This window comes from Malaya genurostris, chromosome 3 (assembly GCF_030247185.1).
Source record: "Malaya genurostris strain Urasoe2022 chromosome 3, Malgen_1.1, whole genome shotgun sequence".
NCBI lineage: Eukaryota > Metazoa > Arthropoda > Insecta > Diptera > Culicidae > Malaya > Malaya genurostris.
The window spans coordinates 295,729,652-295,743,956 of record NC_080572.1 but is presented as its reverse complement, the minus strand read 5'-3'; the positions used below and the strand labels follow the sequence as shown (position 1 = coordinate 295,743,956).

Below are 14,305 nucleotides of genomic sequence, written 5' to 3'. Positions count from 1 at the left end.
AAACACCATACCGTCAGTATGGTAAAATAATCTCCCAAAAACCGAACTTTTGTAAATACTGATTGTCGTGAAACTAACTGTCGAACAGTTATTAAAATTTTCAGTAAGTGTCTTTCTATTGACCAAATTAATAAATATCTTGAAGGGTTCGTCGAATGGAATGAGATACAAGTGCACAAGTTCTTAAAACATAGAACTACTCAAAACTTTTTGTTTTTTATGGGCAGAAAATAATCTCATAACACTATGTCCACTTGCTGCCAATATATTTCGTTCGAGAGTTATTTCTGGTGGACTTGACGGGTTTTGTAATGATTCGAAAGGCGCTCATAATTCCGTTCAACCGGGAAATGAAATTACATTTTTTCTAGACATTTTTAATATTTGTTCGTGAATGTATAGTGCACCGTAGTCACGACTGGCTCGAACTTTCTTCACTTGTTTCTAAAAAAATATCCAAATCCGAAAAATCTTATTGTAAGTTTAAAATGTATGTTGTTTTATGAAATCCGAAGATCTATTCAAATTCAGAATTTTACCCAAAAGTAAACAAACACAAAAAATTACCAAACCATTCGTTAGATCCATTTGGTTTACAGTTTACGGTAATTGTTTAAAAATTCAGCAATAACCGAACGATCGGTAATCAATTTAATTACCGAACTGATTACCGAACGTTCAGCTGTTGAAAATTCGGTAAAAAATTACCGAATTTTGCGAAATGTTCCAAGTGTGTATATTATAGGTGTTACGAATCGTTAAATGCGTTACTTTTTTGTAAATTATGTGTTACGTTGCGTTTTTGAGGTAAAGGTGTTATGAGGCGTTACATGCGTTTTTTGTAAGCTATACGCGGTATTTTTTACGAGGCATTTTTGTAAACTGTAAGTGTTACATGCGTTACTTTTTCTGAACTATAGCTGGTACAAATCCTCAAAAGCGTTACTTTATAGGTTTTTTTCAAAGTGTATTTTAAACCATAACCATTCCATGCGTTACTTTTTGTGAGTTATAGACATTGCGAAGCGTTACATGCGTTACTTTTTTGTAATATATAGATGGTACGAAGCGTTACATGCGTTACTTTTTTTGAAAGTTATTGTCGCTAAATGCGTTACTTTCTTAAGGTTAAGGTATAATGAGGCATTACATGTGTTACTTTTTTGTAAATCATAAACGTTACTTTTTGTAAGTTATAGGCGTTATGAACGGCTACATGCCCTACTTTTCGTGAGTTGTAGGTGTTACGAAGCGTTATGCATGTAACGCGTAGCACGTTACTTTTTGGATCATCATAAGGGTTTATTACGTTACTTGTTACAGAGCGTTACATGCTTTCTTTTTTTTGCAATAATAGATGGTACGAAGTAATACATGCGTTACTCTTTTGTATGTTATTGGAGTTACATGCGTTACTTTTTGTAAACCATAAGCGATATATGTGTTACTTTTGTGAGTTATACACTGAAATGAAAATCTTATTTATATTCATTAGATTTGTCATATGAATCATATGCAGAATATAATTCATAGAAATTATATGGAAACTTATAATCTTTATTTAATGTGTACGTCAAATCTAAATGGACGTTATCATAATGAAAGTTATAAAAATATCCCATATAATTTATATGGAAATCCGATGGAAGTCGGGAATCGTACTGCTTGAAGCTGAAGAAATAGTTGTATCTCCGATATTCATCAACTGCTCCAGACAATTTTTTCAGGAAGTTCCGCATCTCAATGTAATTTTAAATCGCTGACAAGACAGCTCATCCAACTTCGTTCAAGGATATGCGTTAACGGACCATGAAATATATATCCGGTACATTTCATTACTCTATCTGTCTAGTAAGATTCATTTTTATTTTCAGTCTCGGGATCTCACTTCTCTCGCAAATATCATGAGGTGCTCCCTTACCGAACGGAATACTAGTAAAGCTTGAATCCTCAAAGAAAAGTAGTAGTTGGCGATTATCTGCTATTCGTGTGAGCTCCATTGAAAGTTATATATATATATATGTATATATATATATATATATATATATATATATATATATATATATATATATATATATATATATATATATATATATATATATATATATATATATATATATATATATATATATAAATTTTATAAAACTAGTCATATGGTTTATGGTATATATGAATCTATCTAAATAAAATCGAAGTGAATATAATATGCGTTTCATAAATTGTTCCAATGTATGTTGTGCGGATATCTAGTAATGGTTATAAGACGCGCCAATCAATTTGACTCAGACTGGAAATTTCATTCGTTATATGGAAATCCTGTAAAAATAACGTTAAGAAGAGTTTTATGTTTCATAAGATTATCTCATATATTTGACATGATGTTGAACACATCTTGTAACTATTATTGGAAATGCTAATAGTGCAAAATCATTAGAATATCATATAATGTAAAAAAGAAAATTTAGCTCAGTGTAGGCATTACGAACCATACATGTGTTTCTTTTGGTAAATCGTATGCGTTACTTTTTCGTAAATGAGCTTTACATTTTGAGAGTAAAAGTGTCAATCATAAACGTTGAGTGGCCCATACACGTTCAGTTTTTCGAACAGTTTTTCGTGTGTGACGTCATGACTGAACAATTAACTGAAGTGACTCAAGAGTTCATCTGACCAAACATCCGGTTTTTTTTACTGAAGCTCTCTAGCTCAGTCTCATCCGATTAATTGACAATTTCTCAGTTAATCATTAGGTTCGTCAGTTTTTTTCAATCAGAAAAATGTGCCTACATGAAGAAAACAGATGAAACTGACAAGAAAACAAAACGCAAAACTGACCTGACGCCATACACGCTCACACGGGTTGCTAATTGTAGCATGCGTTACTCTTTCGTAATTTATAGGTGTTATGAAGTGCGTTATTCTTTAGTAAATTATAGGCGTTACACGCATTACTTTTTGAAGATTTGAATGTTGAGTAGCGTTACTAGCGTGACTTTTTGTAAATTAAACATTCGTAAGTGAGTATTGAACCAAGTAAAATGTTCCATTCTGTATAAACGTTAGTTTGGTGCAATGAATTAAGATCGACATTTCCATCTCAGAGCAAAAACTTTTTCTTACACTTCTGCTGTGATATTCCAAATGAACCGTTCGTTTGTATCAAAATAAGTTAAAAACATTGGGCCGTATGAATAAAACGTAGCATGCTTGAATTTCGGTAGTAAATGCTACGTGTGGATCACGTTCCTGTCAAAACATGCTAAAAACTGTAGTATTTACTACAAGTTTTCGGTAGGTAGCTCTAGAGGTTGCTACTCGTCTGTTTGCTGATAAAGTGAAGTACAGAAATTAAATAAGTGGCATTTTTACAGATGTAAGTACGTTTTTTGCTTTGTGCATGCTTATGCCTGCTTTTCCGGCTCTGAGTCGATACGGTATGCAGTAAATGCTTAAATACAGAAGTAGCATTAACTACATGTTCGAACTTGTTTTTTATTCATACCAAACCGCGTTATACTCTGTGGACTTTGTTTTTGTGAAGATACTACAAACAACAGACTTTACTACATTTTATTCATACGGCCCATTAACTAATTTAAAATTGTCCTACCGATTTGACAGCTCTTGCTGAAATCATCTCTTAACAAACAGCGCCTCTGCATTTCATTTCAGCGTCGATGCGTCACCAATCAAGAAAAGATTACACTAAATTTGTGAAAATCGAGGTTCCATAGAGCGAATTTCGGCTGTATTACTATTCTTTTCTACTCAAATATGTCTACTTTTCTGTGAGAGTGTGTGAATTTTTGAATCCGAAATTAATTCTGGCATCACTTGCTAAACGTCTTCAAGCGGAAAATAAATAAAATCTTCATCTAAATTACTGTGAATCTGGCCCGGCAAGTGAAATATAAAATTAAGTGTTTTCAAAGCGATCTGTGCTTCAGTTGCTTTGTACCCACAAACAATGACCGATTCCGATGACAGTACTTCTCGGTTCAGCGATCTGTACAAGAATAACTCCCGTAAAGAGCACCATCAATCGGAACGTCGCCGGACACTGCTAGAGGAACAAAAACGCCTCCGCCAAAATGAAATCGATAGCTCTCGTTGTGGCTTACTTGAACTTATAGAAAAAGAGTCCACCGATACGGACAGTAAATCAAACCGCCATCGACCGCGAGTTTGGTTTAGCGAACTTTACCGCAATAAAATTCAGCTCTCAGAATGGATGTACGAACGACCAGATGATTTGGAAAGTTGGTATATGTTGCCTTGTCCAGTAGGAACCCGTTGTTTACTGGTAATTCGACGAGGCCTTGCTGTAGCCTATGATAAAAGTGGACGATCCATGACGAGATTTGCCACCGCACTGGGAAACAAACAGCGGGTAACGGTGTTGGATTGCTTCCTGACTAAGGATCGTATTTTCTATGCCATTGACCTGTTAGTTTACAACGAAATGGATCTGGTGCAGTGCGAATGTCAGTTCCGGTTTCTTTGGTTGCGTTCGAAATTAGATGAGGATGAAGTTCCAAACAAAATATGCAAATCCAAGGAATTGGGATGGAGATTAGAAATCCTGCCAGTGTATGATTTTTGTAAGCCAAATGAGATAGCAGATTGCTTGTCTCGCTTCCCAATGTTTTCCGAGAAAACCACTCGATTAGATGGACTACTTTTCTACCACAAAGAATCTAACTATATATACGGCAGGACACCGCTTGTCACGTGGTTGTTTCCTTTTATGATACCGGACTTACTTGCTGGCAGTTGGGGTGAAACAATGAATCACCGGTATTTGCACCAGATACCGGCTGACTACACCAAGTTGGGTTACCGAGCCTGGGTGGATGAATTTGATGCCAAACTGGCGCGAAAGCGATCTCGTCGTATTAATTCACAGAACAAGACGGACCAAATGGATGGAGATACTGACGAATATTCCCGTACCGGAGATATGCCGACGTGGGAAGAAATGGACACTATAGTAACGGACGATGACTTTGATTGGCATCAGAAAGAAATGGATGAAATGCGACGACTTGAAATGGAAGGTTAACAACCAGCATCTTCGAAAATATGTTTAGTTTTTACCTTGATTGGATTACTCAGTGCAAAATGTCTGCCTGTTATACCTTAAACATCGGTATAAAACGACAAATTTTAAAATTGGTTAATAGAGCAACCGGATGTTCCACTGCTCTAACTTCACAGGTCCTTGAATTTATGAGAATTCATGTAAAAAATGTTCATATCAGGATCTTTAACCAAATGAAAAAATGTTTTATAAACATTATTGACATGTAGAAATATTGAATCAATGTACATTAAACTTGACAATTGCCCATTTCTCACTTTATTGAAAATGAATTCTTAATGTGTTTTTATTATATTATCTATAAATTTATTCTACAAAGGAAACTTATCAAACAATTTGGGATTCACTTCTTCCCTGGTGTTCCGCTGCCGCATATCATCAATCTGCTCAACTGCTACTCCTATGCGCTGATTTTCTTCACTTATTGTAGATAACGATGAATTGGTATCGAGTGCATATTGCTTCCAAGCCAGTTTGTTTCTGTTGATGGATCGTTTTATTTTCGACATGATTGCAAAATGGTCCAATCCCAAAACATCTTGTCGCATTGGAGGTAGCGAATCTTGATCATTGGCAGAAAAATCAGGTTCTTCTTCCAGCCTGCTAATTTCTTGGCGAACTTTCGGTGGAAGATCGAGATGTAATTTGACTTCATTTTTAAGTAGCAAAGTTCGATCTTTCGGAACAAAATCTTCCCCGTAGTCGGCATTCCGCAGTACACTGTCTATACTGGCCGTGATTCCATATTCCTTATCTTTCACAAAATTCAACCGTGGCACATTTCCAATCAATCTCAGCTGTGCAAGTTCATGCTGTAAGCCTCCGGAAATACGCTTGAGTATTTTTTCGATTTCTGCGTCGTTCCCGCTGTCCCGAACATACCAAAAAATGTTGATAAAGTGATAATCGCTAGAAACTTTAACACGCGATATTTGAATTCCAAGACCAACGATCTCTTGAGAAAATTCGCCTGAAGCCATCAGATCAGTGATTTGCTCCATGAAAAGTGTGTTCAGAACCGATAAACGTCGGTTTGATTGTTTTCCTTGACCTTTAATTGAAGCAATCGCAGGCGAAGGCATGTCTTTACTTTCGTACCATTTCCGTCTGTTCTTCTCCGATCCATAAACTAGTTTTTTGAGTATCTTTCCTTGTTTTTTAACACTCTGCAACTGTACACTGCTCGTAAAGGTCCGAAAAATGAGTATACTGGTTAGTTGATTCGATATCCTCAACATTTTTCTAGTCGCTTTTCAATTATGCTATTGTATTCAAAAACCAAAACAAAACATTGCCTTCAATTTCTGCGCATAGAGCATAATATGAAACGTCTTATATGCGTTATCATTAAATTAGAGACCAGGGTTGTCAGATATTTTTATGAAAATTTGAACATGATTTTGAATTTTGTAAAGGTAAATAGAGCATGTTTAAAATAACAAAAAAGTTAGTTGATTTTAAAATTTGATTTATGGTGGTTTCTAGCTAGAATACGATTGTTTTGAACAAATTTTTTCTTTCAAAAATCAACAATTTTATCTGTTTGATTTGAACCAAAGTTTTGATTTAGTCAAATGAACAAAGTAGGGTAACAGAGGTATTTAGCCCACATTGTAAAAATATCCACCAAATGTTACAATATCGTTGGAAACCCCTTCCGCTATAGGTAATTTAATGTGATTAGCTTCAAATTGATGCAACATGGGTTACTTAACATCGATAAAATCCGATCAAATTGATAAAGTTTGTTACCCTATTTTTTTTTTTTCATAAATACGTTTATTTCATAGGCAATATACATAAGTTTTTCTTCGCCGTGGCATCCACAATACATAGTAGTTTAAACCTAATACATTTCGAATATCCTATTAGTATGTTGGTACTCATTAGTTAATCTAAACACTGTTTTTATCAAGCGAGTTGCTATTTTAAATTACATTAAATAAAATACATTTATTTTGTACATGATCTTATAACTATTTCAGGATTGTTTGTATCAGTTCACCACTTATATTCAATATCCTATAGTTGGCTATTGGTTGAACTCATGGAAGAGAAAACAGTCTAACATAAAATAAAATTTAAATTGGAACTCCAATGGATTTAATGAAATGATAAAAAAGTTTCATGTATGGAAGGTCACGACAAGCAAGAATGTCGCGAACTGGGACATTGGATAGTCTACCTTGGGTACGCAAGGAATTTATTAGTTGAGATCTGACATCACGAAACTCCACGCATGTCCGAACAACATGGTCAATATCGCGGTAACCTTCGCCGCAAGCACAATGATTAGTCTCGGAAAGTCCAATTCGAAGGAGATGTGCATCTAACGTGTAGTGATTGGACATGAGTCTGGACATCACACGAATGAAATCTCTACTCACATCCAGTCCCCTGAACCATGCCTTTGTCGATATTTTAGGAATAATTGAGTGCATCCACCGACCCAGATCATCTTTATCCCAAGAAGCTTGCCAGCTGGCAAGTGTTCTTTGGCGAGACGCGCTATAGAATTCGTTGAAAGCAATCGGTCTCTCATAAATTTCACCCTCAATAGCACCACGTTTGGCTAAAATATCGGCTCTTTCATTGCCTGGAATGGAGCAATGAGCCGGAACCCAAACTATTGTGATTAGATAATTATTATTCAATATGTCGTTCAGACACTGTTTTATTTTACCCAAGAAAAACGGTTCATTTTTGCCAGCAGCGTTTGAGCGAATGGCTTCAATTGCACTCAGACTATCTGTGAAGAGGAAATAATGGTTTGGAGATAATGTGACGATTACATTCAAGCTATAATGAACTGCTGCTAACTCTGCTATATAAACAGATGCAGGTTCTTGAAGCTTGAATGAGGCCGAAACATTATTGTTGAACATACCAAACCCTGTCGCTTCTTCCATTCGCGATCCGTCCGTGTAAAACATTTTCTCAGAGTTAATATGCCTGAACTTACTTGAAAATATTTTTGGGATTTCCATAGAGCGTAGGTGGCCCGGGATTCCACGCACTTCGCGCTGCATGGATGTGTCGAAAAATAAAGTTGAGTCAGATACATTTAGGAGGCTGACACGGATAGGAATATATCTTGAAGGGTTGATTTCCTGTGACATATGGTTAAAATATACTGTCATGAATTTTGTTTGAGATCGAAGCTCGACTAGTCGTTCGAAATTATTAATTACCATGGGATTCAGCACATCACATCTTATTAGCAGGCGTGATGAAAGCTCCCAAAATCGATCTTTTAATGGAAGAACTCCCGCCAGAACTTCAAGACTCATTGTATGTGTCGAATGCATGCAGCCTAAAGCAATTCGCAAACAACGGTACTGAATTCGCTCAAGTTTGATAATATGAGAATTTGCAGCGGAACGAAAACAAACGCATCCATATTCCATCACTGAAAGTATCGTTGTCTGATACAATTTTATTAGATCTTGCGGATGAGCACCCCACCAAGACCCTGTTATTGTTCGAAGAAAATTTACTCTTTGTTGGCATTTCGTTATCAGATACCTAATGTGTCCTCCCCACGTGCATTTGGAATCAAACCACACCCCGAGGTATTTGAAAGTCAAAACCTGTTCGATTATTCTTCCCATCATATGAAGCTGAAGTTGCGCGGGATCATGCTTTTTTGAAAAGACGACCAGCTCTGTTTTCTCCGCAGAGAATTCGATACCAAGATGAACAGCCCAAACGGACAATTTATCTAAGGTATCTTGCAATGGTTTTTGCAGATCAATAGCTTTGGATCCAGTAACTGAAACCACGCCATCATCTGCCAATTGTCTTAGTGTACATGGGGTTACTAGACAGCTGTCAATGTCATTCACGTAAAAATTATAGAGGAGCGGACTGAGGCATGAGCCTTGCGGGAGACCCATGTAGCTAATTCTGATTGTTGCCAAATCGCCATGTGAAAAATGCATGCGTTTCTCTGACAAAAGGTTGTGCAAATAATTATTTATAACCGCTGGGAGTCCATGTTGGTGGAGCTTGTCTGAAAGAACATCAATGGAAACTGAATCAAATGCTCCTTTAATGTCTAAAAATACAGATGCCATTTGTTGCTTTTGAGCGAAGGCAATTTGGATGTCAGACGAAAGTAATGCAAGGCAATCATTCGTCCCTTTATTTCTACGGAAGCCAAACTGAGTATCTGACAACAAACCGTTCGTCTCGACCCAAGTGTCGAGACGTCGTAGAATAATTTTTTCGAACAATTTTCTGATGCAGGACAACATCGCAATGGGTCTATATGAGTTGTGATTGGAAGCTGGTTTCCCCGGCTTTTGAATGGCGATAACTTTCACTTGTCTCCAGTCAGGTGGAACAATATTTTGCTCAAGAAACTTGTTGAACAATTCCAACAAACGTCTTTTTGCGAGGTCGGGCAGATTCTTCACCAAGTTGAATTTAATTCTGTCCAATCCAGGAGCGTTATTGTTACAAGACATGAGTGCTATGGAAAATTCCATCATTGAAAAGGGGCTATCAATGGAATCATCATTTGAAGAAGACTCCCTAACAATGCTATGCGTAGGAACGGAATCTGGACAAACTTTCCTCGCAAAATCAAATATCCATCGATTCGAGTACTCCTCACTCTCATTTCCTACGTTACGATTCCTCATTCGTCTGGCCGTATTCCAAAGAGTGCTCATTGAGGTTTCTCTTGACAAACCTTCCACAAAATGTCTCCAATAGCTGCATTTCTTAACCCGAAGTATGTTCTTGTACTTGGTTTCTAAAACCAAGAATTTTTCAAAATTCTGAGGAGTTCCTCCTCCTCGTTTTAAAAACGTCTTGAAAGCATTTTGTTTCGCGTGTTTAGCATCTGAGCACTCTTTGTCCCACCAAGGATTTGGAGGTCTTCTGTTAGACGATGGACCAAGAAATCGTTTGGTTTGGGCTTGTTCTGCGGCCTCCAGAATCGAACAAACGAGGAAGTCATATTCTTCAAGTGGGGGAAGCTCTTCCATTGAAGTTAAGACACTTGAAATATTACTTTGGTATTTAATCCAGTCAATATTTTTTGTCAAATCATATGGAATATTAACTGAATTAGCAATGCCTTTGTTACTGCTAATTGAGATGATGATTGGTAAATGATCGCTACCATGTAAATCAGGAAATACTTTCCAGGTGCAATCTAGTCGAATTGAAGTCGAACAAAGAGATAAATCTAATGCACTTGGACGTGCAGGAGGTCTTGGGATCCGTGTCATGCTACCCATATTTAGTACCGTCATGCTAAAATTGTCGCAAATATTATATATTAGAGATGATCTGCTATCATTGTAAACGGAACCCCACATCATTCCGTGCGAATTGAAATCTCCTAAAATCAAACGTGGAGCAGGAAGGGCTTCGACAATTTCATTAAGCTGTCGTTGTCCAACTTGAGCTCTTGGAGGAATATATACCGAAGCAATGCAAATGTCCTTTCCTTTAATGTTTATTTGACAAGCAACAACTTCTATACTAGAAGTCGAAGGAATGTTTAATCTATAAAAGGAATAACATTTCTTAATTCCTAAAAGCACTCCACCATACGGGGAGTCTCTGTCGAGACGTATAATGTTAAAGTCATTAAAATTTAAGGCTATGTTTGATGTAAGCCATGTTTCGCACAAAGCAAATACATCACATTTTTGACTATGCAACAAAACTTTAAATGAATCAAGTTTTGGCATGATGCTTCGACAATTCCACTGCAGGACAGTGATTGAATCATTTGCGGCGGATGATAAATTATCCATCAAATGATACAAAACCTGAAAGAGCTGGCCATTGAGCTGATAACTGTTTCAAAAAAGTTCTAGCTATTGGAAGGAATGCTGTTATGATGGTCTTTAGAGGTTCAGAAATATTGAATGCAGCGAAAATCCATTCTACAATTTCCGAAAATTTCAGTAATCCTGTTGGTGAATGTGAAATGGAGCCCACTGGATTATTGTCTTTTCTTGAGCTAGTTCCTGGATTGGTTTGTGAATTTGACAAACCAGGAGGCACAGTTTTTGGTTTTAAATTTGGCTTTTTAGCTTTAACACGGGGATCTTTTTTTGAAGGTATAATTTTAGGTGTCTTTTTTGGTATTTTGTGGTTTGTTAATCTCCTCTTAACAGACCCTTGAGGAGTGACAAACGAGGTATCTTCACTATTTCCGTCAGAGTCAGATTCCTCTGGCTCCGCAAGATTTGAAAAACCGTTTTCGGTTTCCAAAGGGGAGACATGTATGACCGTTTTGAGCATTTCTGCATATGTGCGCTTAGACCGTGCTTTTAAAGAAAGCTTCATTTTGTCTTTACGCAGCTTAAATGCAGCGCACACTGAAAGATCATCATGAGGGCTTTCCCCACAATAAACACATTTTTCAACATCTTTATCGCAAAGATTATCCTTATGAGGCCCTTGACATTTGATACATTTGGACTTATTACTACAGTAAGTAGCTGTATGTCCGAATTTTTTACAGTTCGTGCAATTCATAACATGCGGTACGAAAAGCCGAACAGGAAGACGAATTTTATCGATATAGACATGGCTAGGCAATGCAGATCCGGCAAATGTTACGCGAAACGAATCTGAGGGACGATAAGACTTTTTTCCATCGACAATAGATGCTGAGTACAATTGTTTGCACTCGAGTATCTTAACTCCCTCAAGCATGGAGTTTTTAAAACGGCCAACTCCATTTTTAAGTAAATCATCTGCTGTCAGACTTGCTTCAGTCACAACACCGTCAATTTCTACCTCCTTCGATGGAATGTAAACTCGATATTCAATAGCAAATAATTTACAGGTTACAATATCGTTTGCCTGTTTCAAGTCGTTAACTACAACTCGAATTTTATCTCTATTAACCTTACAGATTTCTTTAACTTCAGAGAAATGTGATGTCAAATCCTTTGTAATTTGCATCAAGTTTAAAATCTTTTCTTTTTTTCGAAGATAGACTATCCATGGCCCAGTGGTACCCTGTGGATAATGTTTAGCCCTCGGAGTATTTAAACTTTTACTAGTATCCGGAATCGGATTCGGATGATCTTCCATGAGATCATCCATTACATTAAATTTTTTTTGTAAATTAATAATACCAAAATAAAAACTTATGTTTAGTAAAATTTCAGATATAAGAAATAAAAAATAAATTAAATTAAATCTACCTTGTAGCTGATGTCTCTGTTCCTTTATCGTGAAGAACGACGTGAAGCTCTTCCAACGATTTCCAATTGGCAGTCTTTTGCTGTTTCCAATTGGCAGTCTTCTGTCGTTTACTGCTATCTCAGTTGCTCTGCCGTCGTTGTGAACACCACTGCACTTGCTGTACCTGACCCCAGGTACAGTGCTTTTGCTCTTGGTGGCGATCAAATGCGATGCTTGCAGTGTAGCACCTCGCGATATATGCCGTCTCTTTTGATCCTACGCAGCGTACAAATTCTGGTACCTGGTAGATCAGCACTGGGTTGCTTTAGCACCTCTGTGCCTTTGCACCCCTTCGTCTTCGCACCTTTATGCGATGGCACCTCTGTGACTCGTCACTTCTATGCTCTCGCACCTCTGTGTCTCTACACCTCTGTGCGTATGAACGGGATGGCCTTCGTTGCTAGCTTTCCAGTCGGGAAACGCCCCGAATATTGCGTTTGCTATGGGCAGTTTAACTACCTGAAGCTTAGAATTGTCTCGGTAGCAGCCGTTAACTCACGAGCCAGTACAATCGAAACACAACCTCTTCGCTTGAATGGTTTTTACTGAATGAGAAGTCCAGTGTTACCCTATTTGTTCCGACTGATTTTATATATTGATGAAATACAATTAACTATTTATTACATCTATACCAAAGTTGAGTTGATGTTATCGACAATGTTCCAATTATTGATGGTTATCTCACGCTGTTGAAAATTTAATCACATATATCCTGATCACATTTCCGATAGCGTGTAGGAAAAATTATGTTATTGGGTTAAGTACATCAAAAGATATTCACGATAAAGTTCTGCCCATTCCTGTACAGGATAAATTTTGAAAAGGCGCCTCATAGTAAAGTAAGTCGTATTCAAAAATATTGGAATATGTACATAACTTGCGAAAAAAAAATTCAAGCTACAACAACCGTTCCGGAAGGACGTACGGAAGAAAGAAGAAAAATAAAAGAACAAATCGATGAATTACAGAAGTAATTAGATAAGTCGGTGAAAAAAGATGACGCATACAAACAAAAAGTTGATAAATACAACAATGAGCTACATAAATTAATTCCGGACTACGAAACTGTTGTAGGTACAATGGTCAAACCGACGACACGACCTGCCACTCGTCCATCAAAGCTGTATCGTAAATTTAACTAGCCCTCAGTAACTGGTAATGTCAAAATGAAGTCATTGGAAAAATGTTTGAAATTGGCAACCCAGACCAAAAACTGTTTTTCGAATAACAGTAACCGCAAACTTGGTTACTGCTAACTCGAAGACTTAGGGTAACAGAGGTATTTTGGCCACTTCATATATTTTGGCCCACCTAACAAACTTTATCGATTTTATCGGATTTAATTGATGTGAAGTAACCCATGTTACATAAATTTGAAGGTAAAAACATTAAATTACCTATTGCGGAAAGGTTTATCAAAGATATTACAACATTTGGTGGATATTTATTTAAAGTGGGCCAAAATAAAATCAATCCTAAAGTGGGCCAAAATACCTCTGTTACCCTAATTAGATTGTACATAAGAAAATGTTTGAGACGATCCCTCTTTGTTGCTTACCAGAAGACCAAATATTCTAAGAAATGAAAGTCAGCAATGCAGAATGTAGAGGAGAAATTTCCTGGCAAGAAATTTCGTTTGTAACGTCGGTAGCGAGTATTAGTGATTTCACACCAAATTTAGGAGTGACACACTCCTAAATTTGGTGTGAAAGTATATTTATTTCCAAAATCATATAAAAATTCAGTGACTGAATTCATATGTTAGAATACATCAGATAAACAAGCGAATTTTGATATGGTTCAACTTGGTGACGAAGGTTCACGAAGAAATTTGGACTTCGCATTGATTCGACAGAGTATCTTATAAAAATGATCGATCGATGGGAAATTCGTTCGCTAACGGTTTAAAAGAACTAGTTCTGGTGAAAGAATGAATGAGCAATAGTTCTGTTGTCGAGAACGGTAGTTCCTTAGTTCAAAATG

At 36.9% G+C, this 14,305-nt stretch overlaps 2 protein-coding genes across 2 annotated transcripts; one reads left to right on the top strand and one right to left on the bottom strand.

Moving 5' to 3' along the window:
- Positions 1-3,851: 3,851 nt before the first annotated feature.
- LOC131437621 (snurportin-1) lies at positions 3,852-5,357 on the top strand. The gene has a single exon (XM_058607094.1). The coding sequence runs from the start codon at positions 3,968-3,970 to the stop codon at positions 5,060-5,062; it is 1,095 nt and encodes a 364-aa protein (XP_058463077.1). The 5' UTR covers positions 3,852-3,967; the 3' UTR covers positions 5,063-5,357.
- Positions 5,331-6,402, bottom strand: LOC131437623 (uncharacterized). The gene has a single exon (XM_058607095.1). It carries the CDS (start codon positions 6,337-6,339, stop codon positions 5,413-5,415), a length of 927 nt encoding a protein of 308 aa, XP_058463078.1. The 5' UTR covers positions 6,340-6,402; the 3' UTR covers positions 5,331-5,412.
- Between the last annotated feature and the right edge of the window lie 7,903 nt (positions 6,403-14,305).

Bases quoted from the DNA above. Each gene is read 5' to 3' on its own strand.
- LOC131437621 (XM_058607094.1), top strand. From the start codon at position 3,968: ATGACCGATTCCGATGACAGTACTTCTCGGTTCAGCGATCTGTACAAG.
- LOC131437623 (XM_058607095.1), bottom strand. From the start codon at position 6,339: ATGTTGAGGATATCGAATCAACTAACCAGTATACTCATTTTTCGGACC.